Source organism: Polyodon spathula, chromosome 11 (genome assembly GCF_017654505.1).
Source record: "Polyodon spathula isolate WHYD16114869_AA chromosome 11, ASM1765450v1, whole genome shotgun sequence".
NCBI classification, from domain to species: domain Eukaryota; kingdom Metazoa; phylum Chordata; class Actinopteri; order Acipenseriformes; family Polyodontidae; genus Polyodon; species Polyodon spathula.
Window position 1 is genome coordinate 17,403,930 of NC_054544.1, and position 26,129 is coordinate 17,430,058.

General features: G+C 38.1%; 1 protein-coding gene across 1 annotated transcript in view; it reads left to right on the forward strand.

Moving 5' to 3' along the window:
- Window positions 1–26,129, forward strand: part of LOC121323054 (ras-associated and pleckstrin homology domains-containing protein 1-like) — a 103,133-nt gene that overhangs the window by 23,603 nt on the left and 53,401 nt on the right. The window contains exon 3 of the mRNA XM_041263777.1: window positions 25,948–26,067. Coding sequence (XP_041119711.1) covers window positions 25,948–26,067 — 120 coding nt within the window. The remainder of the gene's footprint in view (window positions 1–25,947; window positions 26,068–26,129) is intronic.

The following is a 26,129-nucleotide window of genomic DNA, read 5'->3' on the forward strand; positions in this document are numbered from 1 at the left end:
GTGTAGATTAAGAAGTTGGTCCACATATTTGTAGCTTACTCAACCTAGATTCACTCTGAGAATGTACAAACCGGTAGAAAGTGTTATGAAGTCTTTGTTTTGGATTTAGTTTTTTAACTGGAGGTCATATTTCAAACAATTTAAACATGCTGTACTTCCAAGTCCAGGTGCCTACAATTAATTGGAGATGATAAGTAAATGATGGATAACAAAATAAGCCCAGAATGTCTGGAATGAGCATGTGCAGTTGCTATGGAGGTTGGCGTCGTCAACTGGTGAATTAACAGAACTATTGTTGTACTAACAAATGTGCTATGATGTGGGATATTTGCCCTTCTGGTATCTGGTAAAAAAAATAAAAAATTCCTAATAGTTATAATAAAGTATTTTTTTGGATGAACAAGGAATTATGGTTGTAATAGTATGCTGCTTATTCACTAATTTAAAGCTATAGTGCTCCCGATGGGATTAAACTGTGTTTGAGTAAGCTTTTTTTTTTAAAAAAAAAAATTGTCCATCACATTATCACTGTTTCAGCAGTGTTGCTTTCTTGAATGGCTCCAGCCCCTTTTGAATATTTCTCCTATTAATATCAATTAGCTAATTTGCATGGATGGAGAAAGCTGATATTCCATTTATGGAACACCTTTCCAGCGTAGATAGATAAGCATAAGTATTGGGTATCGAACAACATAAAAATGAGTAAATAAATACAAAAACATCATACCTCTTCAACAATGTCTGACTGTCGTTGTCTAAATTTGAAAGTCATAGCTGGGATATATATTCAACAGAGATTTCAGGCTACTTTTAGGTTCTTCTTCAGGTTTCTGGTGTATTTCTACCTAACCTCTAGAGCAGAGGTTCCCAAAGTTTTGTTCAAGGAGGGCCGCTTAACAGGTGGGACATTGGGTGGTGGGGTGCACAATAAAATTCAGCTATAATTAGGGCTTCTAATTTTTGGTTTTAAACTGATAAAATTGGTGGATAACCAGAAAACACTGGAAAAACTGTGGAAATGGTTAATCAGTATTCACGTTGACTTTACCCTTTTCCCATTAAAAAATAAAACCTACTACAAAAATAATAATAAATACATTTCCCAGTGCTGCTGGGCAATGTCCCGCCTTCCTGACTTTGTATCTATCATTGATTCATTATGAATATTTTAAAACCGCCCCAAGTACTGAGTGACAGCACATTTCTATTGGAGACTCCACTTTCAAGATTTAAAACGAGATTACAATCAGTAATGGAGGCTTGTTAGCAGGATTTAAAGCTGTATTACAGTTAAGATACAGAGGATTTAAAACAGAATTGTGGCAAAATGTACAAAAATGCCTACACACAAAAAAATAGGGATTTCGTTGTGGAAGACAGCAAAGGAAAAAAAGTACAACTTAAGTGAGCAAGTACTGCCAGGTTACTATTATATATATTTTGACAACAAAAAAAAAAGTTCAAGCATTGGAGAGTAACTTAAAACACTAATTTCATACAGTATATAAAAAATGAAAGCCCCGGAAAAAAAAAAAGATTTACAAAACTCAATCGCTAAAAATAAGCACCGAAAAATACAATTAATAAAACAGAAGCACTTCCTATAATTAAACATCAATATGTGCAATAAATATAATATACCTTATATATAATATAATTAGTCCCAAAGCGTACATCTTTTCGGCTGCCTTTTTTTTTTTTTTCTTTTTTGTGTTTTTTTTTAAGATTAGATTAGATTTTGTATTTATAATTTTATTGGCTGGTTTCACTGACATAGATTTGCGCTAATCTTGGTTTACCTTACCTAAATTAATATTGGGTAGTCCAGGACTAGTACTAATCGGGGTCTGTGAAACCAGCCATTTATGTGTGTTTACGGGGACATCCAAAAATGCTTACTGTGGTTTAATGTGCTTAAATTTAAAACAAATGCTTACAAACTTTGTCAAGATCAGGCTTCACACTTCCCAATGCTATCCTAAAATAAGTCATGGTTTTCATTAACATAATAATGTTAAGCCCTAAGTATAACCTGGTAATGTAAATTGCTCAATGTTAAAAGCACTTAATGTGCAAAATGAAGTTATTAGGTTTATGCGACTTAGTGACAACTATTGGGATTCCTTATTTTTTTTAAAATGCATACAAATGTTTTCAAATTAAAGATTTTTTTTTTTTTCAGTCATCTGAATTTTATTACAAAGGAGCAGTGCCAAAATAAATAAGTCCAGAACATTGTATATCACAATCAACACGACTGGCCCGTTTTTATCCACGTAGTTTAATTAATAAAAGTATGATTTATTTTAGGATAGTATTATGAAGTGTTAAGCTTGATATCTGCAAAGTTTGTAAGCATTTAGTTTGTATTTCAGCACATTAAGCCACGTTAAGCGTTTTTCACAATACAGGCAGTTCACATTATTTAGCAGGTTATCTTTGGGGTTAAAGTGATTATTATAGTGTATATGTTAATGAAACAAACGGGCCACACTTTGGGATACCCTGCTCTAGAGCTTCACATTGGAAATAAGAGGTTTTCATTTGCTTACAGGTTTACCTCCACATTCTATTCATCTACAAGGGCTGCATTAATATATGTGATCTCAAAGCCATTTATACAAATTCCTCTGCAGTGCATGGAGGAGTCCCCACAGGTAAACACAGGCACAGGAAAGGGAGTTGCATGTGAATGGAATGCCAGTCGTAGTTAAGGGCTGCACACTTAACCCACCCATGTAGAAATCAATATTCACGGCGTCAAGAATAAGAATAACTCTGGAATTTAGATATCAGTGCCTGACCCACTTGGAGAAACCCTTTAATGAATCTGTGCTACAGGGTTTCATGTGGTAATGCTGTCGTACACTGAGTTAGCACATTAAAAAAAACACACATTGTGAATAGAGTTTATTATACAAACAAACACCTGCTTTCTGATAAATTGGAGTGCCCAGAAAAAAAAAAAAACAAGACCTATAGCAGAATGTAAAAACCGACATCAAGGAATTGCGTTTAATTGAGCATTAATGGTTAGATTTATATGAAATTAAATAATTGCTTTTTTCTTTCTTTTTTTTCTGTCCTTCTGTATTATTGAAAGAAATTTGGGCATTCATCTTAGCATTTCAGTGAGCTACTAGAGGAAATGCTTAAAGGGGTTTGCTTATTAGCAATCACTAAAGTTCACAGATACTTGGAACACATTAAAGAGCATTCCCAAGAGCATTTGCCTCATCATAATTGTGTAAATGTTTGGTAATTTGATGCACAGAATTGTTATTTGAACTATGTTTTTCTTTCATTCCAAGATGAGACTTGCAGCTTTAGCACTTCATGAGAACAGTAAGATTGCTTTTTACCAAACAGTAACCGCTTGATATTTGTATGTTAAAATCCACTGTGCTGCATTACAGACAGCATTCACTCTAAGCTTTTTAGATACTGAGAAACTTGCTGTTTTGACTGAGAGGGTAAATTATCAGTGAGAGACCTTCGGCCATGCATTAACCCTTTTAATATATTTTTGTTGCATTATACAATTTTGAAACAATATTCCAACACAAGTATCTCAACAATTTTGCAATTTACTTTAAACTTAAACAAGACATTTATTGTGGCTCTGGTTCTGATTTTGAATCATCCTCTGATCCTATGCAACCCTGCTGCAAGGCATACACAAATATGCTTATGTTAATGCTTTGTAAGAATGGTCTCAAAATAATAGGTTTACCTTCTGAGGCTGGAGTCTCGATTTGAGGTTGACATTTGTGATAATAACTTGCAAAAGTTAGTAAACTGAAAAATGTTTGCATTTTAGCCTGTGAGGGAACATTGATATTTGCAGCGCTTAAGTAATTGACATTCCCATAGCTGGTCATTACAGCTGAGCGGTGCCAGTTTACATGTTTTGTGGGTCACAATGTGTTTACATTTTCAGCATTATTGCTTTAAAGCTGGGAATAGCCTTTGGGGCTGACATCATTTTGGGCCCTGGGTTCTCGGCCGGAAAGATTTATTATGTCCTAGGATTATGACACTAGGGTAGTAAATAACTGTCTGGAGAATGTGTTTATTATAGTTTTACACCAAAGTTTGACTGAGCATTGTGGAAGATGTTCAGCTGGAGGCCTGTTTTATTGCCAAGTATTTTTCTTCGATAAAAACTCAAGATTTACATTAAGTGAAGCCAGTGTCCTATCTATATTGTCACTGATGATATATCTTTCTCGCTGCTTGCATGCAGTAGGGCCTGAACTCCCTGGAACAAGTGCTACCATTATTCAATACAGATACGTGGAACGTTTTTTTTTTTTTTTTTTTTTTTTTTTTTTTTTTTTTTTTTTTTTTACTCTCCTCCTAATCCATATAATCTGACCAATGGGTGGTGTGAGATTTCTGAACTTTTTCGCCACCTGGAAAAACACATTGCCACATTACCAACACAGCAGCATTCTACATTATTATTCCTGGTGGATGCCAATTGCAGACCCAAAAATACATACCTCTTTTTTGCCAGAAAGATGTTTGTTTGCTGAAAAGGAGAAAAAAGGAAATAAAGGCCTTTTGATAAAGACAAGCTAATTTGGCAACTGAAAGACCAAGCAGTGGATTTAATCTGAATGCCAAGAAGCCTTTGAATTGGCACTGTTTTTAAAGAGTACTCAACAAAGAGGCCAAAACTGCACAAAAGAGCTCATCCATTAGTACCAGTTATTTGTAACAGTCATTTAGCCATTAAGAAGGCTTTTGTAGGCGTGCTCATGTTCCCTGTCTATACCTTCTGTTTAAATTTGCTTGGGTTATAAATGCTTTTATTTTATAGCCATACAATACTCTCGGGTTAGGAGTTTATGCAGCAATAATGTGAAATGAATAATATGTACTGAATAGTAAGTTCATCACAAAGATGCCAGTGTTCTGTACCTTGAGAAAAGTTGCCGTTTACCCTGTACAGGGTGTGATTTGGTATTCAGAAGAGCAGATGCATTGTGTTGCTGTTTCTGGAATTTGTTTTTTGACAATAACAGGTGAATACAAGATGTACTGTAACTTGTTGGGAAGATAAAGAGAAGAATTAAAATGGCAATTTCATCTGGTACTACAGTATAGGTCCTATTTGGGGAGATTCAAAATTGAATGGAAGCAGAGTTTGAAGCCCTTGTTGGTAACTTCAGGGTAATCCAGCTAGTTCTTTTCCATTGATGCTGAACTGTGATATCATGACCTTCTCACAGAAGCCATTGAAGACCTGCTGCATCTTTTCCAATAACCCAGTGGGGATCAGTTGTCTCAGTGAAAGATGCTCTGTTGATTTTCATGGTAGGACCTTTTTATTGGAAACCTCAGAGGAGCAGTGGGGTGGCTAAGTATAGTGTAACATACTAATGCATCTTCACTAACAAAAGCCTTTATCAAAGTCTGCATTACAATATAACTAATACACAGAGCAGATGAAGGCAAACATAATCTGCAATGTTTGCTGGTCAAATGCAAAACACTTAATTTTGAACAGCAGCAGGTTCACATTCATATTTTTCCTCTACCGACTTCCAAACGGTTAGTTCCAGCTACGCCTGTCTCCTAAGGATAGTGCCAGTGCCATTCTGGGTATTCTGTTTTTCAGAGGGGAACTGCAAAAAGTATTAACTGCAGAGCCCCACCTTGAGTCTGTGCTTCTGCTGCTCCCACTTTCATAGAATAGAACCCTTGTGTTTTTTTTATTTTTGTTTCCTAAGTTATGATGATATAGGTGTGGAAAGTAAAGCCATGTCATTTCCATTGGTGTAATGCAGGGACTGCTGCCATGTGTGTCTTTGAAATGGACTTCTGTTTTAAAGTTGTGGTGGAGCCTGTTTACACAAGGAGGACGTCTGGAACATATAAGCAAAATGGATTTGTGTAATTAAACTGTGGCCCATTCATTTCTTCCTTGCACAAGCCCACAGACAGCACTGTTTTTTTTTGTTGTTTTTTTTAACAAACAGTTGTCTTTTTGGATATACCTTAAAATCATGAAACTGTGTCCCACAAATGGATGCTGAACCTCTGACTAGCCGTTCACCCTCTATCCAGTCCCTTTCCAGACTAACCAGTCACTTTTCAGACTATCCATTACCATGCATTTTTAGTTCACATAGTTGAGTTTGTGGGCTGCTTTTCTATGCACAACAACTCTGGTTTCCAGACAATAGAGAAATACATTAAATTAATAGCATTTCCTTTGATCTACAGAAAGGAGGTTTGAGTCTTAGCTTTTGTGATCTTTTGAGCCATGAAGAGTCCTGAAATGTTTGATTATTTAGCACTTCCTTGTTCTTTTTTAGTAGAATATTTTGTCGTGTGTGATACAAATGCTGTAAATGCCATATACTGTATGTGGGGCAGTCGGTGAATGTTTGATAATTGACCAGTTATAAGTGGAACTGGGTGAAGGAGGAGACTGAAGTTTAATAATGGGCTGATGGACAAATGGATGTTCCTAGAAATGTAAGGGTCAACCACAAAGCCACTTGTATAGTGCTTAATACTTTTCTGGTCTTATTTTTATCCTTTTGACAACATCTGGAAGTTCTTGGAAAGAGGAGCATTGTTAAATGAGCATTGGGAACACAATGAACTGAAATCACTGGAGGAATGCTATCTATGGGGAAACATCTATGCAAACATCAACATCCACAAATCTATTTGAAATTGAAAGTTGAACTAAACCACAGTAATGGGGCAGAAAATGTAGTAGGCAAATAGTTCTATTAATTAATTCAAAATGAATAAGCTGAGTTTGAGTATTTCCTACTGGGGAAAACCTTAAAGAACCCAAGTCAGGTAAACAAGCATTTCAGCTAGTAGTGATTTGTCATTGTAACAAATTGTCAGCTTGAATTGGTTTCTTATTGCTTTTCTCTGTGAATCTATGACTGAGCGGTTTTGAAATTACAAAGAAATTGTATAATGCAACAAGTGGATAATGCATCAGTATTGTAAAGAAAGCAAACCCACAACTGAGGCTGGGTGTTGCAGTACAGCCTTTGGCTCAGAGTTGGGTAAACAGGGGGCTGGTGTGAATTAACGCTTTGTAAATTGGTGCTACTAAAGCAACACCCATGTTTTATTTTTGCATTGACTTCACTGATTTCCAGAACAAGAGTCTCTTCAAAAGGTCAGGAATGGAAATTACTCTGCATTGGGTACAATAAGCACATTGAGAGAGGCACCTGAATAATAACAAATAATGATCTCACTGAGCTCTTTTACTGTTCAGTTGTCCTTAATTCGAAGGTCAGAAGTTGTATTGGTTCCTGATGTTTAGTGAACATAATTCTGTTTTCTTCACTAGATTTTTAGATATGAAAGCTAGAAAGTAAAGTTCATAATGTGTATATATCTGAAGCAACTCCAACTGATGTGTGTATTCTTGTACAAAATCAATGTCCTCAATCCTAATTCATACCTCAATAAATATAATGCATTATCTGGCAGACACCTTTAGTCTTTTTAATACAACAAATCAACAGCTACAAGGGGCTGACTCTAACATACTGCAGTGCAAGGAGGCAATTGATGCTTTTATCCGAAAACTGGAGTTCAGAATTGCCAAATTTGAGAAAGGAGACCTCACTCAGTTTCACTTGCTTTCAAAGGAGTCTGAGGGCAAGCCAGTGATTGCTTTCCTTTGTTTTATGAACCACATGAAAACGCTTAGAAGTTGAAATCATGATTTTCAGATGTTGGCTTTTTCCAGAGATGCATAGGTTTAAAACCCCTTTCTTGCAAAAATAGAGGAAGTTGAATACCTGAATTGAGAAGATGAACTCCCAGACCTCCAAGAAAATTCACTCTGTTAAAGGTAGCATGGATACCGAAGGTTTTGACTTGTTAAAGGACCAAATGTTGCACCTAAATTAAGTTTGCATGCAACCACGAGAATCATTCTACCCTTTCCAACCACATGTATATCGGAAACTGCATCCAGTGCACTTGTGACCATCAAAATAAAAGCTCACAATAGGTTGGATGTGCACAGTAATTTCCGACTTGCTGTTACCAATATAATACCAAATATCCCATCATTTGTAAAGGATTTACAAGCCCAGGGTTCTCCATGAAACAGGTAAGAGTAATTTTGATAGGTTTACATATGAAGTGAATATATATGTGTAAACAATATCATGCATAGGTAGATGGATGGATGGATGGATAGATAGAGATGTATATGGGGGGGCATATTTTACTGAGTGTGAATAAGTGGGGCTTCGCTCAAATTTTGGAAACCAGAGCTTTAAGGCATATCCAATAAGTCATTACTTGCCACATCCTATGTAATATTTTTTTTTTTTTTTTTTTATTTATTTAACAACTTTTAAGTGACCTAAATTTAAGTTGAGTGCCCTTTAACATTAACAGGTCCTTTTTGTTATGTAACAAGTGCTTTTCTGTCCAGGGTTGGGGGTTAACTGGCAGCATTGAGTATCGTTCAGTTTTTCACTTCTAGCTGCAAAAAAAGAAGCACTTGGGGCCCGCTGGACCTAAATGTTTTTAATGCTTTAGGGGAAAAAAAGCCTTAATTTTGGATTGAAGTAATCTTGGAGTCTAATACAGAACACATGCAGCGAGTGCTAATAAGCTACAGTGAGCATAGTGCTATTGTAATGCAATACTTCATCTCTGGAAGAGTTGGCCAGGAGAATGGAGGCTAAGAACCATTGAGGAAAGCCATCTAACCACATCCTGTTTGTTCATATCTGTTCATGTGTTTCCAGACAGATCTGCTGAGGAGCACTGATCTTTGCCAGCACGATACCCGGAACATTTTACAAGCATTGCTTTACAACCCACGGGACACTCTTATTTCTTAACCACGATGTACATATAAACCCTAAAATAAATATATACAGTACAATATATGGTTGGCAGACTGTGTAGAGCATCAGACTGGCTTAGGGGTGGAATGTTACGCCTTTAAAATATTTCTTTATGGAGAGACTGCAAGAGACATTCGCAGAACCTCCCATGTTGGTAATTTAGAGCTTGATGAAACACTGATTTCAAATAGAGACGATGCCAAACATAAGTTAATCTTGATTATTTTGGCTCACCACCTGTAGTGTAGCGTGTGCCGGCTTGTCAGTTAAAGGGGTAATAAACCTCAGTTTAAAAGATATGTGTGATTTTTATTTTTCCAGGCTTTATTTGGAATCTATTGTAAAAACACAGGTTTTACTTTAATTGTTTCTGGGTCACAGATGGGCAACACCATTTTATTTTGATTGTATATTATTGCATGTAGCTGTAGCTGAACTGTGGAAGCAGTTTAATACAATTCTCCCACTTTACAATGGCTCCCAACTAACCGTTAGGTGAATATTTGCGCCACATTACAAGATTGCAAGTAGTGGGTTGGCATTGTGGGGTAAATGGGAGCCGTGGCCATTCGATCTTATCACCGGTTAAGGGGCTACCTTATATCTCATGCTGTAAATTCTGGGGTCTGCAGGACAGCAGTTCTAGACAGACATACCTCAATATTCTTCTTTTCTTCTTCATAAAACAAAGATTGAAATGGTCTCTGGGTCTTCATTTGTTACTGGTTCAAGGCTACTTTCACAAACCCTGATTTAGCACTGATCTTTAACTAGTCATTAGTAGTTGTTGCTTGAGATACTGAATGTCCTTAATTAAGTGGCACAATTATACTCCTAAATGAAAAGCTAGATGTTCTTCCCCAGAGTGACGGGGAGTACAACTCACAAGTGGCTTAAAAAAAGAAATCCTTGCAGGTGTTTTAAATTCGTCTGGTTTTAACAACTGCATTAAAAACCAGTTTTTCAGTTTGTGGATTTACAGTTGAGTGTGTGAAAAGAGGCTTTGTGTTTTGTGGGGGAAGAGAATGATCTACTATCACTTAAAGTGATGCAGCTATCTTGCTGTCTTCAAAAAGAGAGGACTTAATTTTAACAAAATGCAATCAAGACACTTGGGACAGGATCATCAATTGTTTGTAGTGGAGCCAGCATGATGGGCTGCATTGTCTGTAGCTTTATCCATGCTGCATGATGCTGAACTTCATTTTTAGGGCTTTTGACATCTGGTTAGTTTCCATGTGAATTGAACCAAGTTCATTTACATGTGAACTTTTAGCAGAGGAGGGGTGTTGGGTTTGCTTTCTTTTCACATATGTCTAAGCAAATGAACTGTAGTTAATTTACAAGTGAAGTGAAGTCTATTTAGCTGGATCAGTTCCATTTGTTCAGAACCAAGTGCTGTCGGTTCCGCATTGCAGTTTTGTAAGCGTGCTTTGGTTTGTGTGATGACGGCGATATACAGATTTTGGCTTCAGTGTTGCAAAGCAGATTGTTTTGGATGTTTCACAAATGCCTGCAAACAAACCAAACACTTGAATTCTGAATACTACAAGCTGAATGCTTCAATTCAACTCAAATGTGGAAACAAACTATGTGAAAGAACCCTTTCAAGGGAATGTCCTGATCAGTTTAGACTGTTTTCCGTTCTGTACAGTACTGTGCAAAAGTTTTAGGCAGGTGTGAAAAAATGCTGCAAAGTAAGAATGCTTTCAAAAATAGACATGTTAAGTTTATATTTATCAATTAACAAAATGCAAAGTGAGTAAACAAAAGAAGAATCTACAACAAATCAGTATTTGGTGTGATCACCCTTTGCCTTCAAAACAGCATCAATTCTTCTAGGTATACTTGCACACAGTTTTTGAAGGAACTCGGCAGGTAGGTTGGCCCAAACATCTTGGAGAACTAACCACATTTCTTCTGTGGATTTAGGCAGCCTTAGTAGCTTCTCTCTCTTCACGTAATCCCAGACAGACTAAATGTTGAGATCAAGGCTCTGTGGGGGCCATACCATTACTTCCAGGACTCCTTGTTCTTCTTTACACTGAAGATAGTTCTTAATGACTTTCGCTGTATGTTTGGGATCATTGTCATGCTGCAGAATAAATTTGGGGCCAATCAGATGCCTCCCTGATGGTATTGCATGATGGATATGAGATGAGAAGTATCTGCCTGTACTTCTCAGTATTGAGGAGACCATTAATTCTGACCAAATCTCCAACTCCATTTGCAGAAATGCAGCCCCAAACTTGCAATGAACCTCCACCATGCTTCACTGTTGCCTGCAGACACTCAAATTTTGACTCATCAGTCCAGAGCACCTGCTGCCATTTTTCTGCATCCCAGTTCCTGTGTTTTCATGCATAGTTGAGTCGCTTGGCCATGTTTCCACGTTGGAGGTATGGCTTTTTGGCCGCAAGTCTTCCATGAAGGCCACTTCTGACCAGACTTCTGTGGACAGTAGATGGGTGTACCAGGGTCCCACTGTTTTCTGCCAATTCTGAGCTGATGACATTGCTGGACATCTTCCAATTGCGAAGGGAAGTAAGCATGATGTGTCTTTCATCTGCTGCAGTAAGTTTCCTTGGCCGACCACTGCATCTACGGTCCTCAACGTTGCCCGTTTCTTTGTGCTTCTTCAAAAGAGCTTGGACAGCACATCTGGAAACCCCTGTCTGCCTTGAAATTTCTGCCTGGGAGAGACCTTGCTGATGCAGTATAACTATCTTGTGTCTTGTTGCCATGGTGTATGACTTTTGACAGTAAACTGTCTTCAGCAACCTCACCTTGTTAGCTGAGTTTGGCTGTTCCTCACCCAGTTTTGTTCCTCCTACACAGCTGTTTCTGCTTCAGTTAATGATTGTGTTTCAACCTAAATTGATGATCATTAGCACCTGTTTGGTATAATTGTTTAATCATACACCTGACTATATGCCTACAAAATCCCTGACTTTGTGCAAGTGTACCTAGAAGAATTGATGCTGTTTTGAAGGCAAAGGGTGGTCACACCAAATATTGATTTGATTTAGATTTTTCTTCTGTTCACTCACTTTGCATTTGGTTAATTGATAAATATAATCTATTAACATGTCTATTTTTGAAAGCATTCTTGCTTTACAGCATTTTTTCACACCTGCCTAAAACTTTTGCACAGTACTGTATGTAAAAGTCACATTCTGCAGTCCACTAATCCATGCAAATCATGTGATTAAATTCCTTGGGTGTTGTTTAAAACTCACAAACCCATATGATACATCATTTATATAGGTGCCCCCCAGGCTGTACTGTAACTGTCTAGCTCAGCACATAGTGTGAGCAAACTTGTCGCATGTGATTTTTTTTCTTGTCATGCAGTGCTGCTAATAATACTGAAGTGAAAAAAGTTGGATCTCCTCCTTTTTTTTATTTTTTATTCCCTCAGCCAATTCTGGAGATGGTATATTACATGTAATCACATGTAATATACCATCTCCAGAATTGGTTGAGGGGAATTTTTAAAAAAAAAGGAGGATACTAGAAGATTATAGTACACTACATGCTAAGCAGCTTGCATATCAGTTCTGTGGCTTTTGATCCCTGGTAGAATGCATTCTCAGGAGACTAGGTCCTTGTTGGAAGCATATGTTAACTGATGTGGCTGTAGCCCTCCTCTTAGGCAGCAGTGTGATCTCTATCAATCAAATTCCAATGGGGGGAAAAAAGAGGAAGCGTGGGAATAGATTGGGTTAATTACTTGAATTTTTTTCTTCCTTTTTTCAGTATGTTACCCTTTCCTCCATCTGGGTCAAAGGGCGCAGAGACAGCCTGCTAGCCGGTTTCTTTTGCCAACCCACACAAACAAGAGCACTCGCGTGGGAGTTGACATCTGGAATTGTAGACCCTGTGTGCTGGAATGTGCAATAGTTTTCAACAAATGGAAGTTGCAACTTTTATCTGAAGTCTTTTGCTAAAAATAATGCATCCAAAGGGCAAAGGTTTTAATATATATATATATATATATATATATATATATATATATATATATATATATATATATAAATACACACACACACACACACATATGTTTTATATATATTCAGAATCAGAAAATGGTGCTGTTTCTCATTGTTGTAATGATGAGGTGAAATTGGACCAACGTTTTATGTCATGTGTGTTGTAGATGGTCCTCCCAGCTTTTAAAAATCTTGTGGTTTATTTTGCTGGGAAAACTTGGGGTTTTAACTACTTGTAGCAAGCTAGAACAGACCGGCTATGATTTCAGTGTTTCTATGCTGTAAGACGCCTTGACTATTTGAATTCAAGTTTTCTATATTTTTATTATTTTAATCACTTGAACTTGGTAAGAACCATTTTGAGTTTAGTTTGCAATCCTGTGCTAATCCTGGCCCTTCTGTTTTTGGACTGTTTTTGAGGGTTTTTCATTTTTAAATAAACTTAACATTTTATTGAAACTATTCCCAACCTAAACACACCTGTTTCCTTTAATTTTATACACGTAAGTAATTTAACTTTTTTCGTATATTACTGTCTAAGCACTGAATACAGTGTGTCAAAAAACAAACAGCTATGCATATCTTAAAGTGGAAGCCTTTTTTTAATTATAATTGGCAGTACCTTGCCTTTTTTATTTAAGTTTGAAGCAGGGAGGAGGTTAGTTTCTTTCTGTTAGCAATGCACTGGAACTAATGCATGCATTAAGCATTGTATTGCTGGCCATAGTGAGTCTAAATGTTAATCAGGCTTAGTGCGTGTAAACCTGTAGAATTACTACAAATATGTGAATGTGATATTTTATTTGTACAACAAATGTTTTATATTAATTTCCTTGGGTTTTACAGGGGCAGTAATGACCTTTCATTCAATTACCAGCCACTCTTCAGTCTCCTCTCAGCTGATAACCTAATCCATCAGTGCTGTCCATAGGAAGGACAGCAACAGGGGGGTGGGGGCTGTCATGCAGATTCATAGCAGGTCAGCTGCAGCACAGATTTCATTGAAATTGAATGGGAACACTCTCCAGCTTGGGCACTGGAGGGGGATCATTAGACTGTAATGCTAGTCTTTTATTGACCTTTTCTGCAAAGGCCATCATTATCTCCCTGCTTTGTGTGATGCAAGGACAGGAATCTGCACGCCTGTTGAACACAGAGGGCTAGTTAGTAAGCAAGGCGGCCAGCAGGGTTGCTTGGAATGTAATTATATGGATGTTAAATACGAAGTACTGAATGGATTTATTTTTAGGTAAATGTACTGATTTGCTGTGCTTGAACAGGGGTAACACTGCTTCAGTGCATACTACATAATTTGCAGGTGGTTTCGCTGTGAACGTTGAAGAGAAAGGGTGGACTCTGCAGTAAAACCTGGAATGGATAAAATTGCTATGCAATTGGACTCATTTCCATTTCTGCACAGGGAATTGTGTGGAGGCTCACATTGTCACTGCTTAAAATTTCCTGCTCAGGAATTTCATATGCACCAACAATGTATCACAAATAAACTAACCCTTTTAGAATGAATTTTCATTATTTTCAAATTATAAAGAACAGGTCGAATTTGTTAATTCCACCATGGTCGCTTTCGGTTTATTGAACTGTGATTGCAGAACATGCGCTTGATGTTGCTGGTGTCCACCCCCTCATGTGTCTCCACATTAGCTTAATTCCACCCCACAGTCTGCCTTGCTTTGCATCTCTTCATTTTGTAAAGTTAATAAATTACCTAGTAGATTACTGCTGACTCCTAAATTATTCTCACCCCAGGCTGTAAGCAATCTTACTTGAGTAAGTGTACGATATTGGCTGGTGTCCCGGTTGCTCAGTGTAACTTATCTGATAAATAAATTATCAGGGCCTCTGGAAGTACTAACAGTGACAGCTTGTGTCTGTATCGGAATGTAAGCTTGCAGGGCAGTGAGTTAAACATACTGCTATGGTGTATAAACACATTTGAGGGCCTTCAAGGGGTCATCAAATGGTCTTGGGCCCAGAGCTTTTGGTTATCATCAGAAGGGACAATCATTCACACATTCAAGTGGAGACTAATTTGCCAGTTGAAGCGCTTCTTTGAAAGCAGTAACTCACTTGAAGGTGTGAGGTTGTACTGAGACATTGGGAGGCATGAAGCTAAACCAAGGGCTTTCAACCCCTTGTACTGCCACACATGTCCAACTCTATTAGTCAAGTTAGATCCAAAGCCTTGAGACAATTGCATTGGTTGGGTTAAGAAAACTAGAATGTTTAATTTGCAGAACCCTATGGAAACCAAATTTGAATTATTCATACCTTGCTGGCAGCGTTTTAAGGTGTAGTTCAACTTTGAGGTTAAAAAAACAACACTGCTGTTGCCCACAATCTACTATATATTGTATCAAGGGGTTATCCAAGAAGTTACTGAGGGGGTAGAAGCTTCACATCAAGGCGTGAAGCAGCCACATTTTTCAGCCTTTATTAATTACAGCCTTCCTGCAACTGACCCAAATCCACCATTTCACTGTCATGTGCTGTCTGTAAGTCTGTTTTGCTTGATTTATTTCCCAACAGAATCTAGCAGGTGGTTAAACGAATCATACCTTGACGAAAGGAAATCAAATGTTGCGTTAGGAAGCATTCAAGGAAAGCTATAATTAAGTGATTTGTATTGCAAAGGACCTTTGATAATGGCCTTACTTTAGCAGAAGTGTCTTTTCACAGGATCTTTGTGTTTACGTAATAAACACCTGTATTGTGCTGACTACTCAAACTATGCTGTCCTTTTTATGATATTGTGTTGTTCAGAGCTCATTACGATTAATGTTAATAAACCTTCTGATTGGCTCAAAGAAAACAATAGCAAAGGAAGTATGTCTGAATTTTTAGTGATTACAAAAAACATAATTGCAAAAATGTATTCAAGGTTAATGTTGGTGCCACGGTTTGTGTCAAATTTAATAGACAAAAGACCTCCATATCTACCATTGTGTGGACAGCATACTCATCCTGCTAAGTCAGCCGGGTGTGTTTACCTGAAGATTAAGTAGCATTGACTGGATGAATCAATTAAGGAAGCAACCATGATCCTTCCCTTGGGTTTCAGTTTAACTAATATACACCACTCCTCTGTTTGACTATATTTACTGTAATGGTATTAACTTTACAGAGTGACCAACCTGCCTAACTTAGAACATTGTCCTATAACACATATGGCTCACTGGGTTCCCCAGCATCTCTCTCTTGATTTACAACAGAGTATCTCTTTCAAGGACCTTAATGGAATTGAAAAGACTACAACAGGTAGTCTTTGGTAGAAGCAAATGCAGTCAAAACGCCAACAAATTGATGTTGTGTTTTAAACATGTTTTTGAAGTTTTGAGTCTTTTTGTAGTTAAATCGTTTTGGTCTTTCTTTTGTATGAAAAGAATATGTGTTGTGCTGCTGCCATTGCATAAAAGGCACATTTGTAAACAGGATTAACAGGTTTATTGTGACCAAATACTTTTCAAATAAATCTTCCCTCTTACTGTCTGTTCTGTAAAATAGATGCATGAAGACGAATGGACTCATCTGCTCTATAAGTGAAGCACTGATCTTGGCGAGGTCAAACTTTCTCAGGAAACTGCTATCCAGATAAAAAAAAAAATCATGCTCCCATGCTGTGGTTGTACCAGGGCCAGACCGGAAGCAGCAACAAAGCAGTTTAAAAAGGCCTGTGAGCGCTCCTCTGATTTGCTAGGCATGAATCTTTCAGCACATTGTGAGTTCCAGCCCATGGAGCACAGAAACTGCAGAGTTCCACTGAACCACAGTCCAGCCCTCTATGGGAATCTATGGCTAATGCACAACACCCAGAAGCTGACAGCTGTGTCCTGGGTTACTGATGGGGTCCCTGTTTTATGTTTGAAAAGCTGTAATAGCTAAGTGCATAGTTATCACACATATTGTAGAGACATCAGAAGCTAACCTTTTAAATGCTGTCAGAGGTCCTCTAGCTTAACAAATCCATTAATTTCATGGTCACTGCTGTGGGTGATGATTATATATATATATATATAGTGTGTGTGTATGGCTGCAGAGGATGTGTCTGGACTTCATAATGCAAGATTCCACATGATGTGTGTTTTTTTTTTTTTACTCCCCATCTCTTATTTATAATAATGGATAGGGTAAGGCCATGTTATCATTTTTTTTTTTAAAACATAATGCCACAAAGTTTATTGAACTGCTTTTTGGGTTTTTTTTTTGGAAAAACTTGTTTAAAATTACATTTTCTGAAGTGTGATGTATTTTAAGAGAAAGAATTCTTGGTTGTATTAAAAAAAAAAAAAAAAAAAAAAAAAAAAAAATGATGCACATAAAGATTTTATTATGGTAATTCACCAAAAAATGTTATTATCCAACAGCAATACTTCAGATCAGTCATATAGATGTACAGCAATGGATCTCAAACTTTTCTAGTTGTGGCCCCCTACAACAATGTATGCATGCATGTTTGTATGTATGTATGTATGTCACACATATGAATATGTACAAAAAATATACGAATACTACTGCTATATACTTTAATCAAAAGACCACCGCTGCAGTGCCTTGTAGCCGTTGCATTTAGTAGGTCTGTTTGTGATGTGGTCACTTCACAAACCCCAATTGGATTTTTTTTTTTTTTCTGTTGAATCAGTAAAGTTAATATTCATTAGGGTTTGCTGCAGTAACAACCTTTTTTGATTGGCTGCTAGTTATGCAATGTGTGCAGTGCATTAGGTCACCACACTTCATTATTCATTTTTCAACAAAGTCCTTAGGGACTGTGAGGCTCTTGCATAAAGTCCCAGAAAAGGGAAATAAAGAATTTGATACATCCCAGACATTTCCTGTTTAAATCTCTTAAATACATTCCCCCATTTCACAACTGGTGTTGATTTTTATAAGACACCCTTACACTTTTCTATTTACTGTGGACACTTTCATTATTACAGGAATTATTGTAATTACAAGTAAAGCATATATTGGCATCACGAGTACAAATGCAGTGAAAAAGGATACTAGGTAATGCAGCCTACAGGCTGAGAATTGCTGTATTTTATTTAACATGTTGTGGCACTTATATAAGTAATGTATGGTTGCCCAATGGACAAGTCAACATTACCATCGTTACATTATTGAGGGACGGGGGTGGGGGTATCCTGTACAAACATGGTAGAGGGTACAAATAAAACTTGCAAAGCACTGCTTGCTATGTGTCACAATTTCCTAGTCAGGGATGTAATTGAATAAAGACTGAGAAACGTATTTTGGAAGTGCCAATTCTCTCTCTAATGCTCTAAGCCCTTTTATATCTTGAAACGTGAACTGTTTTTGCCAAAACTAACTCCAGTAGACACACTCCCTGTCAAGGGTTATCTAAATCATAGGCTGTGTAATCCCATAAACATACTAGCAACACAGTGCTCATTACTTCTCATTGGTCTTTTTGTATAAAAAAGAAAAAAAAACAACTTTATTACGCTGGTGTGTGTCTGTCTTTTTGTTTTTCTAAGAATAAATATTAGCCAAGAAAAATCCTGAGTTTGGAGCCGGAACAAGAGCTGCCTTGTGTGCTTGAGATTGCAGTTTTAGACCTATTGACTAATTCGCTGGTCTTTTGAATGCAGAAAGTGCACACAGGCTGCAGGCTACAACCTGCAGACTAGGCCAGCCTGCCGCAGTCTAGGGCATCTCTTATTGATCTGCTATGGTAACTACCGACAGGCTACAGCAGTGGTGGTGAATGATTATAGCCCTCTACTTATCCGACATACAGTAAGAGACCATTTTTGAGGCAAAAAATAGCAGATATAAAATAAAACTGGTCCTGCCTCTGACTGGGTCAGACTTCTGTGGTGTTGTCACCAGGAGAGTTGTCTATTTATTAAAAGTAATTTAGTATATTCCCTCGCTGTCACTTTATTATATTCTCCCCGACCCAGTCACAGGTTTGCAGTTAGCATTGTAAGCGCACTCAAACTCATGGCATGAGCAGTTTTTTTTTTTTTTTTTTTTTTTTTTTTTTTTTATAATTATGCATCTGAACAGTCATCTTTCCATGGTGTTTTTCAGCTACTTAGTCCTGCATTCTCTTTTTCAAAGATATTAATCAAAAACATGCTTTTGCTTGTGTGGATTACAATGTATTTTGTTTGTATTATAGTCCTGGGGAAGATTTTAAACTCCACTGTTCAATAAATATACAGGTACTGTACTACTGTGCCTCCAGCACTAGTTTATGACTACATGTTTCCAGAGGAGTCTGAAATCAATTTGTGGGTCATGTTGCAGTATAGAAAAATAAACTGTTGCCTGAAAGCAGCAATTGACAGAATATAACACAATGTGCTTTTTAGGATATGGAAATGATTAGGCCCATCAGAGGTGGTAGGAGGCTGGAAGCAAAAAGTTGTTCTTGCTCAGCTGGCAGGAGTGTGGACAGATATACCAAATACTTGCCAATCTTGGGCTTCATGCCATAAATACACTTTCAAAAAGCAGAGCACTGTTTGCTAGGAGCATGGGTTGTGTGCTCGTTTTTACACTACAAACCAGACAGAGACTGGGCTGGATGCCAAGGAGCAGGCTGAGCTGTGTTTTTCGCTCTCTCTTTCTCCTCTCCTCTGAGTGCGTTTCTCAAGGGGGGGGGGGGGGGGGGGGGGGGTCTTGTGCAGCAGTTGCAGGTGTCGTACAGAAATACATCAATCTTTTCAACACCAGGTGGGGGCTCTGCCTCTTATTCTGTCATTCCCTTTAGAACTGCCAATGACTGTAATTCACTGTGTGATCTGGTTGGGAGATGGAAGGAAGCTTTTCACAAGGCCATTTACCTGAACAAAGCAAGCAATTAGCTGTATTTTTAAGCTTTGAGGCAAAAACAGATTAAGTTGTGTACATTATAAAATTAGCTATGTGAAGGTCTGCTTTGCCCTCTGTGTTTGCTGGCTTGCAATCACAGAACCCCCCCCCCCCCTTCAACCTTCTATATCTAGACCTTGACACTGGCTTCTTTAGGTTTCGGGTGTCCTTGTTGCAGCCCTTTAGAATGCTAAGTAAGGAGCAATGCAACTTTTTGCAGGTAGGAAACCAAATAAGAATAAAAAAATAATAATAATAATCTGCTGGCATAACGCAAACTGACAAAGATTTGGCAAATAAAAATAATTTAAATGTGAGTATATTCTCAGCCCCCTGCTTCCCTTTGGAGCGAATTCCAGTAAAAGAGTGTGGCTGCTGAATGTGTCCTCTACAAATAAAATCGCACTTTCCTCTGAGATTATAGAGCTGCTCCATCTTGCTTACGCTATTCAGTATTGTTTTAGGATATTAGGAGTGCCTGGTAATTAGGTTTACATGGCTTTAAACTACATTTACTGTAAGCCTTTGTTGCTGGTTGTAGAGTAGCTAGATGTTATCCAATGAAGATGTTGCCCCCCCCCCCATCTTCGTACAAAGAGACCCTTTTATTACATCATTCATGAGGGAGTCAATAAAATAAAAAATAAAAAACCTGAAAAATGGATGAATGTTCGGATATGAGTAATACTTTGGCAGGTTGAGTTTTAAATGAGCGGGAACTTTGCCAGATAAGTTTTGTGGAGCCAAGCTAATGAAAAGTAAAATCAATCCTGTACTGAAAGCAGTAGTCATGACAGCAGCCTGATTTAAAACAGACAGAGGAGAGATGGTGATAAATACAGTGGGATGCCTGAACAAGAGATGGCTCGGCAAAGAAGGTTACGTTCTTATGGGCTTGAGCTGGTGAGTGTTCATGTTCAGTTGAAGAGAATTACATCTTTTGTTTCTAATGTGACATTTAGACAGAGACCATTCCAGCATTGAGGATTCTAATAAAACTGTTGCTGGCATCCATCAGGGTTGTGTTTGTGCACACTGTTAACAGACAATCTTTCCCAGCAGACCTATAGCCTAGATAAACAGGACAGAGCACCAGGACACTTTTTTTTTTTTTAAAGTCTCTGCTGTTTAGGAAAAACCACCTGCAAAACAAGCAGTGATGTGTAAGGAACAGTAGGACTTAAAGTAGATGGTGCTCTACTCTTTATACAATTTGAGGCTCCGATATAAACTCATCTTGAATAGAGGTGTGACGATATGCATTTCCGTGCCTTGTGGTAAATAGAAATAGATTCTTCTCCTTTTTTTTCTGTTACATGTGTATCATCTGTGAGATCCTGCAGATTGCATGAGAAAAACAGTTGCAATGTGATTCGTCCGATTTTTTGCCTTTCACATTGAATTTGTTTATCAATTAAAAAGTCTGCTTCTATTCTGTGCTAATTTTATTGTGTGCTAAATATTCAATGCTAATGTGTATGCACTTGATCAAATGTAACGCTTCCACAAAGCAGGACACCATTTAGACTTGAAAGCAAAAACATTTCTTTTCAATACTGGTGGCTTCTTGAGATTTTATATGAAACGGATTGCGCAGCATGATGGCATCACAGCTAATTGAAAGCCATCTACTGTTTTTGATAAACTATTCTTCTAGCTCTTACAGCCCTGCCTTGGTCCCTCAGCAGGGAGAACTGCTTTGTTTCGGTGATCAGACTGGTACAGAGCAGAGCCTTGCCAATGTGCCATCTGTCTCTAGTTAAGCAAGACTGCTCGAGGGAGTTCCTTCTTTTGTCTGAAATATCCGAGGGCATACCGGTGGGTGAGTTACTGAGTGGCTTATCCCAAGCATGGCACCACGATACCGTACCAAGCATGCAGGGGGATGGTGGCTGCAATCCAGTATCTAAACTGAGCTCTGTCTGTCCGGAGTAGTTTGCTGGCGCACAGCACACTCGCAGTCCCTTCCATCTTTATAATTAGTCAATCCTGAGCACAAAGAGAAACCATGGTTCCTTTTACACAGCAGGGGATCAAAATACTTTGGACACGAAAATGAAAGCAGGGTTTGAGTGCCATCCCCGTGAACTTAGCTAAGAGAATCCTTTCAATTGGCAGGTGTTCCATGGAAGCATGTGCAGTGATGGTATTATAGTGCAGTCTGTGCATGTTTATGGGCCAGCTACTACAAAGCTTGGCATTCTCTACCATGTTTCTCTTGTGATATGTTGGTATAAGCAAGCATGTATGTATAACTAGCTCCCTTTTATATATAATTTCATGAATTACCCCCCGAGAGGAAGTGTAATGCAAATCTTGCCTTTTAGGGTTTAATACATTACTAATTTTTTAGACAAATTTGTGTGAGGGAAGGGGACTGAGCAATTTTAGGAAGACCGTTCCTTCATATCCTGTAGGGTTTTCTGTGTCACTAAAATACTGTTTTAACAAAATTATGATTTCTTATACCACATGGGGCGGGGGGTCTATTTATAAATTGAATTTAACCAGCTGGCAGAATCTAAATACCATTTGATGTGTGAATTATTTGTGTGAACCAACATCTCTACGATGTCAGTGCCTGTGAATCTCTTCAGTGTATTTTTGTCTTTGAAAAGCAAGTGCCAGATTTGGACCTGCAGTGCTTTTGTTATTTAAATAGAGTAATTAGATTCACCACCACTCAGATTGAATTGAACTCTGGATGTATTGAACTTGCTGTAGTTAAGGAAATGTGTTTCAAAGCTTTTGAGTTTCATTTTATAAGCAAACCACATTACCTAAGTACTGCTTAAAGATTGCTACGAGGGAGCACTGTGTATGTATGTGTGTGTCTATATATATATATATATATATATATATATATATATATATATATATATATATATATATATATATATATATATATATATATATGCACACTCACACACACACAGTGCTCCCTCGTAGCTCGACACATGTGATCCAGTGAAACATTGCAGGCTGTACAAAATAGTTTGCCACCAACACCATGTAGAATGCAAATTTATTGTACACAATCCACTGCAGTAATTATTATAGATTGTTTTTTTTTTTTTATTCATTTTTGGACACTCACTTAACAATACCAGTTGAGATCTCCTAGGATACTAAACCCATGACCAGTGACTGTAGCCCCAGTACATGGCATTTAGTTAAGAGGTGTAGTCACTCTAGCTCGTTTTGTTCTCCAGCTTGCATTTCGGTAGAGGGCAGGGATTAATAAGGGACGTGCATCATTCAGAAAAACTAAATTACAAGTCTTTTATGGATGCCTGCAGATACAGTATCGCAAGCCGGAAGCCTGGTCTTCAGAGCACTGCCTGGGTAGATCAGTGCTTCAGCTTCTGCTGTCCCTTGCCTTGTGCGTTATCTTTGTGCTGCAAATGGCTCACTTTCCCTCTGTGGGCTGGAGACAGACAGTGGACATTTTCTCAATGGGATTCTGTAAGTTAGAAGGTTATGTTAGTATGTCTATATGCAGTGTCTAATTCAGTTTTATTGCAATGCCATGGGGGGTTGTGATAATAATAACCCAGACAGACACTTCTTTCCAGCTGCTGTGTTCTACGTTAGAGTTTAAATGCTAAGGGACCCAACCTGACTGAAAGCTAATAGTACATTAATAAATGTATATATTTATTGTCCTGCTGTCAGAATATACTATAGCCTACATTATGTTCAGAAGAAAAACAATATTTTCTATTTTAAACAAAGCTGTTTTTCTTAACTATTCAAAAATCTTACTTGGTGGGGCCAGTAGTCCGATATTGATAACTTATCCAGTAACAAATGCTAAATAGTCATGGAATTTCACTTTTAGTAGTAACACTAATATACATTCTATAGGTAAAACAGCATGTCAGAAATAAAGGATGTCAACATTTTGCAGAGGATATAAAGACCAAGGATGCTGAAATGGTAGGCATACCAAAAAAAACAGAGCTTTTGGCAGTTTAAGGAGTGTCACACTGTCGCAATGATTTCACTGTATAACAATTTCCTTATCTACTCTGTAATACCTTCAATTAGTGCAGAGTTTCAAAGTGGTTGAGGTCAGCCAGCATGTATATTAAGCTCCTAAAGGGCACATTTTATCTGACTGAAGACCAATCTGTTTTTTAAAACTTTTTTTTTTATCACTCAATATTTGGAGCTGGCAAATGATTTAGTAAGAGATAGGACCTTTTACAGTAATTACTGATCAGCACTATTTATAAACCAAAATGGATCTATATTTTGGTGTCAGATTGGCCTGTCTTTTCTTCTGGGTTTGTGTTTGACTCCTATAATGTGTGGTGGTAAAAACAAAGTGCTAGCTGGTCAACTGAAATGTTGATTACAACAGCTTGTTTTCTACAGCATCTGAGAAACAGTGATCCTCTTGTGTGCACTTTTAGCATGTCAGTTTTTCTGGCCTGTACTGTACTATAGGTGAAGGGGTAGGATTGTATTTTAGTATCTCTGTTGTAATAGCAGCAGTTTTGCTTCTGGTGGATGAAACAAAAACCTAATTCTAGGTCAAAATTATTACGCTAAGAACTATCTGAGCTGCACTGTGTTTTAGTTTGTACATGCAGCCTATGAAGGCATGTGTGAAAACATCAGTCTGCTTCCACAACTCCTTTCAATGCTGTGTATCTGTTTGTTGAGCGAATGCTGTTTTTGGGTGCATTCATTATGATCTCTGTTCTGTAGAGAACATTTCCCCCATCCCCTGTGCTGAGTCTCCACTAATGCTGGCTCCCAGCGAATCAGCTGGCAAGCCTTCAGAAGAGTGACCAGATGGACTCTGAGACATTACTCCTCTAGCTGTTACTCAGTCTACTCAGTCCTGCATGAGAAGTGGCTTCTGCAGGGGCTAGTCCAAGTGGCTAACTAAAACGTTGATATTCTATAACTAACTTGTAATAAACTCCAAGCTGTAGTACCAGTTCTACTTCTGTTTTAAGATGTCTCCTACTCTCAAGCACTAAGCAAAAAGCTAATTCTCGCACATGTACTCCATAAATGGGAGTTTATGTAACGAATTAATCGAGGGCTGCGGTTTTTTATTCCAAGGCAGGTTTAGAAGTTTGAGACAAACCTACGTAGATCTGTACCCAATACACAAGTTAGTATTACACAGGCAAGACTCTAAAGAGATGTGGATCTTTTATATTTGCCTACAGGACATCTGAGTTGTCAATCTTTCAGTCTCTCCTGGGAGGTCGTTTTGCTGGTATCAGAGTAAGAATCTAAAGACCCCCGGCGCTTGTGTTTGATAGCAGTTATGCAGCAACAGAAACACTGCCCAGATAAGCAGCCGACCATGACTGTAAAGTTGTCTAATTGTGAAAACATTCACCAACTCCTGTAAGAACTAGTTGAGCACAGACACTTGCAGCTTTATAAATCTGCCTAATCCTTCTTAACTTGGCTCCAGAGGGGTGTGAATGTCCTTGGGTACGTTTTAAATAAAGTTACTGTACACCGTCAATATTTAATCAGTCATGCTTTAAAATAAATTACTTTTAAACCCATTTTTGACAGAGGAAGTTTGTTAAACCAGAATTTTAAATTGGATAAAGCTGTCCCTGAAAAGCCCAAATTCTTTCTGGCTGTGGGAATGCACTAACACTATTTATGTTCTTTCTTTTTAATTATTTGGTGGGCCTGTCATACTTCTGCAAGTGGCCCCTGTCATTTTCAGAGGGAGTGCCAGTAAACAATAATTATCAGATGTTATCTGGTGCAAAGCTTTTTAAGAACTTAAGGTCTACCCCGGGGTGGTGACTCTGTGGTTGTGTTTACTATTCATACACTTTTTTAATAGGACTGAGGATCCTGTAAATTGCTTCCGTGTGACATACAGTGTACACATTGCTGGAATATGTCTTGGTGAAGAGCCTACAGTAGCTACACAGGTTGAAAAAGTGGTGGAGAGGCCATTTACAGCTGCAACAGAACTGTACACTACTTCTTGGCGTATTTAAGATGGACACAGAGCAGAAAAGTCCTAACTGGAGTTTTGAATGGGGAATGCTAGTACAGTAGGTGGCCGACCTTCTTGTATCAAATGTGACTGCAACAGTGAAATGCAGGACCACCACATGCTCTGTCTAAACAGTGGCACAACTAATTGTGGTTTTCCCCTTACTAACGTGGGAAGATGAGGTATGTTTGTGACTTAGGTATGGCATTGTTAATAATGGGATATTTCTGGTTTGTTTCAGATGGAGCAGGTCTCAGATGAGGAGGTTGACCATGCAGCGGAGGAGGACAGTGACAAAGAGGACCAGGACCTCGATAAGATGTTTGGAGCCTGGCTGGGGGAGCTTGACAAGCTGACACAGGTCAGTAACTAGTAGGATTTCCACAGTGCTATGGGGCCTGCACCATTGAAAAATATTGCACC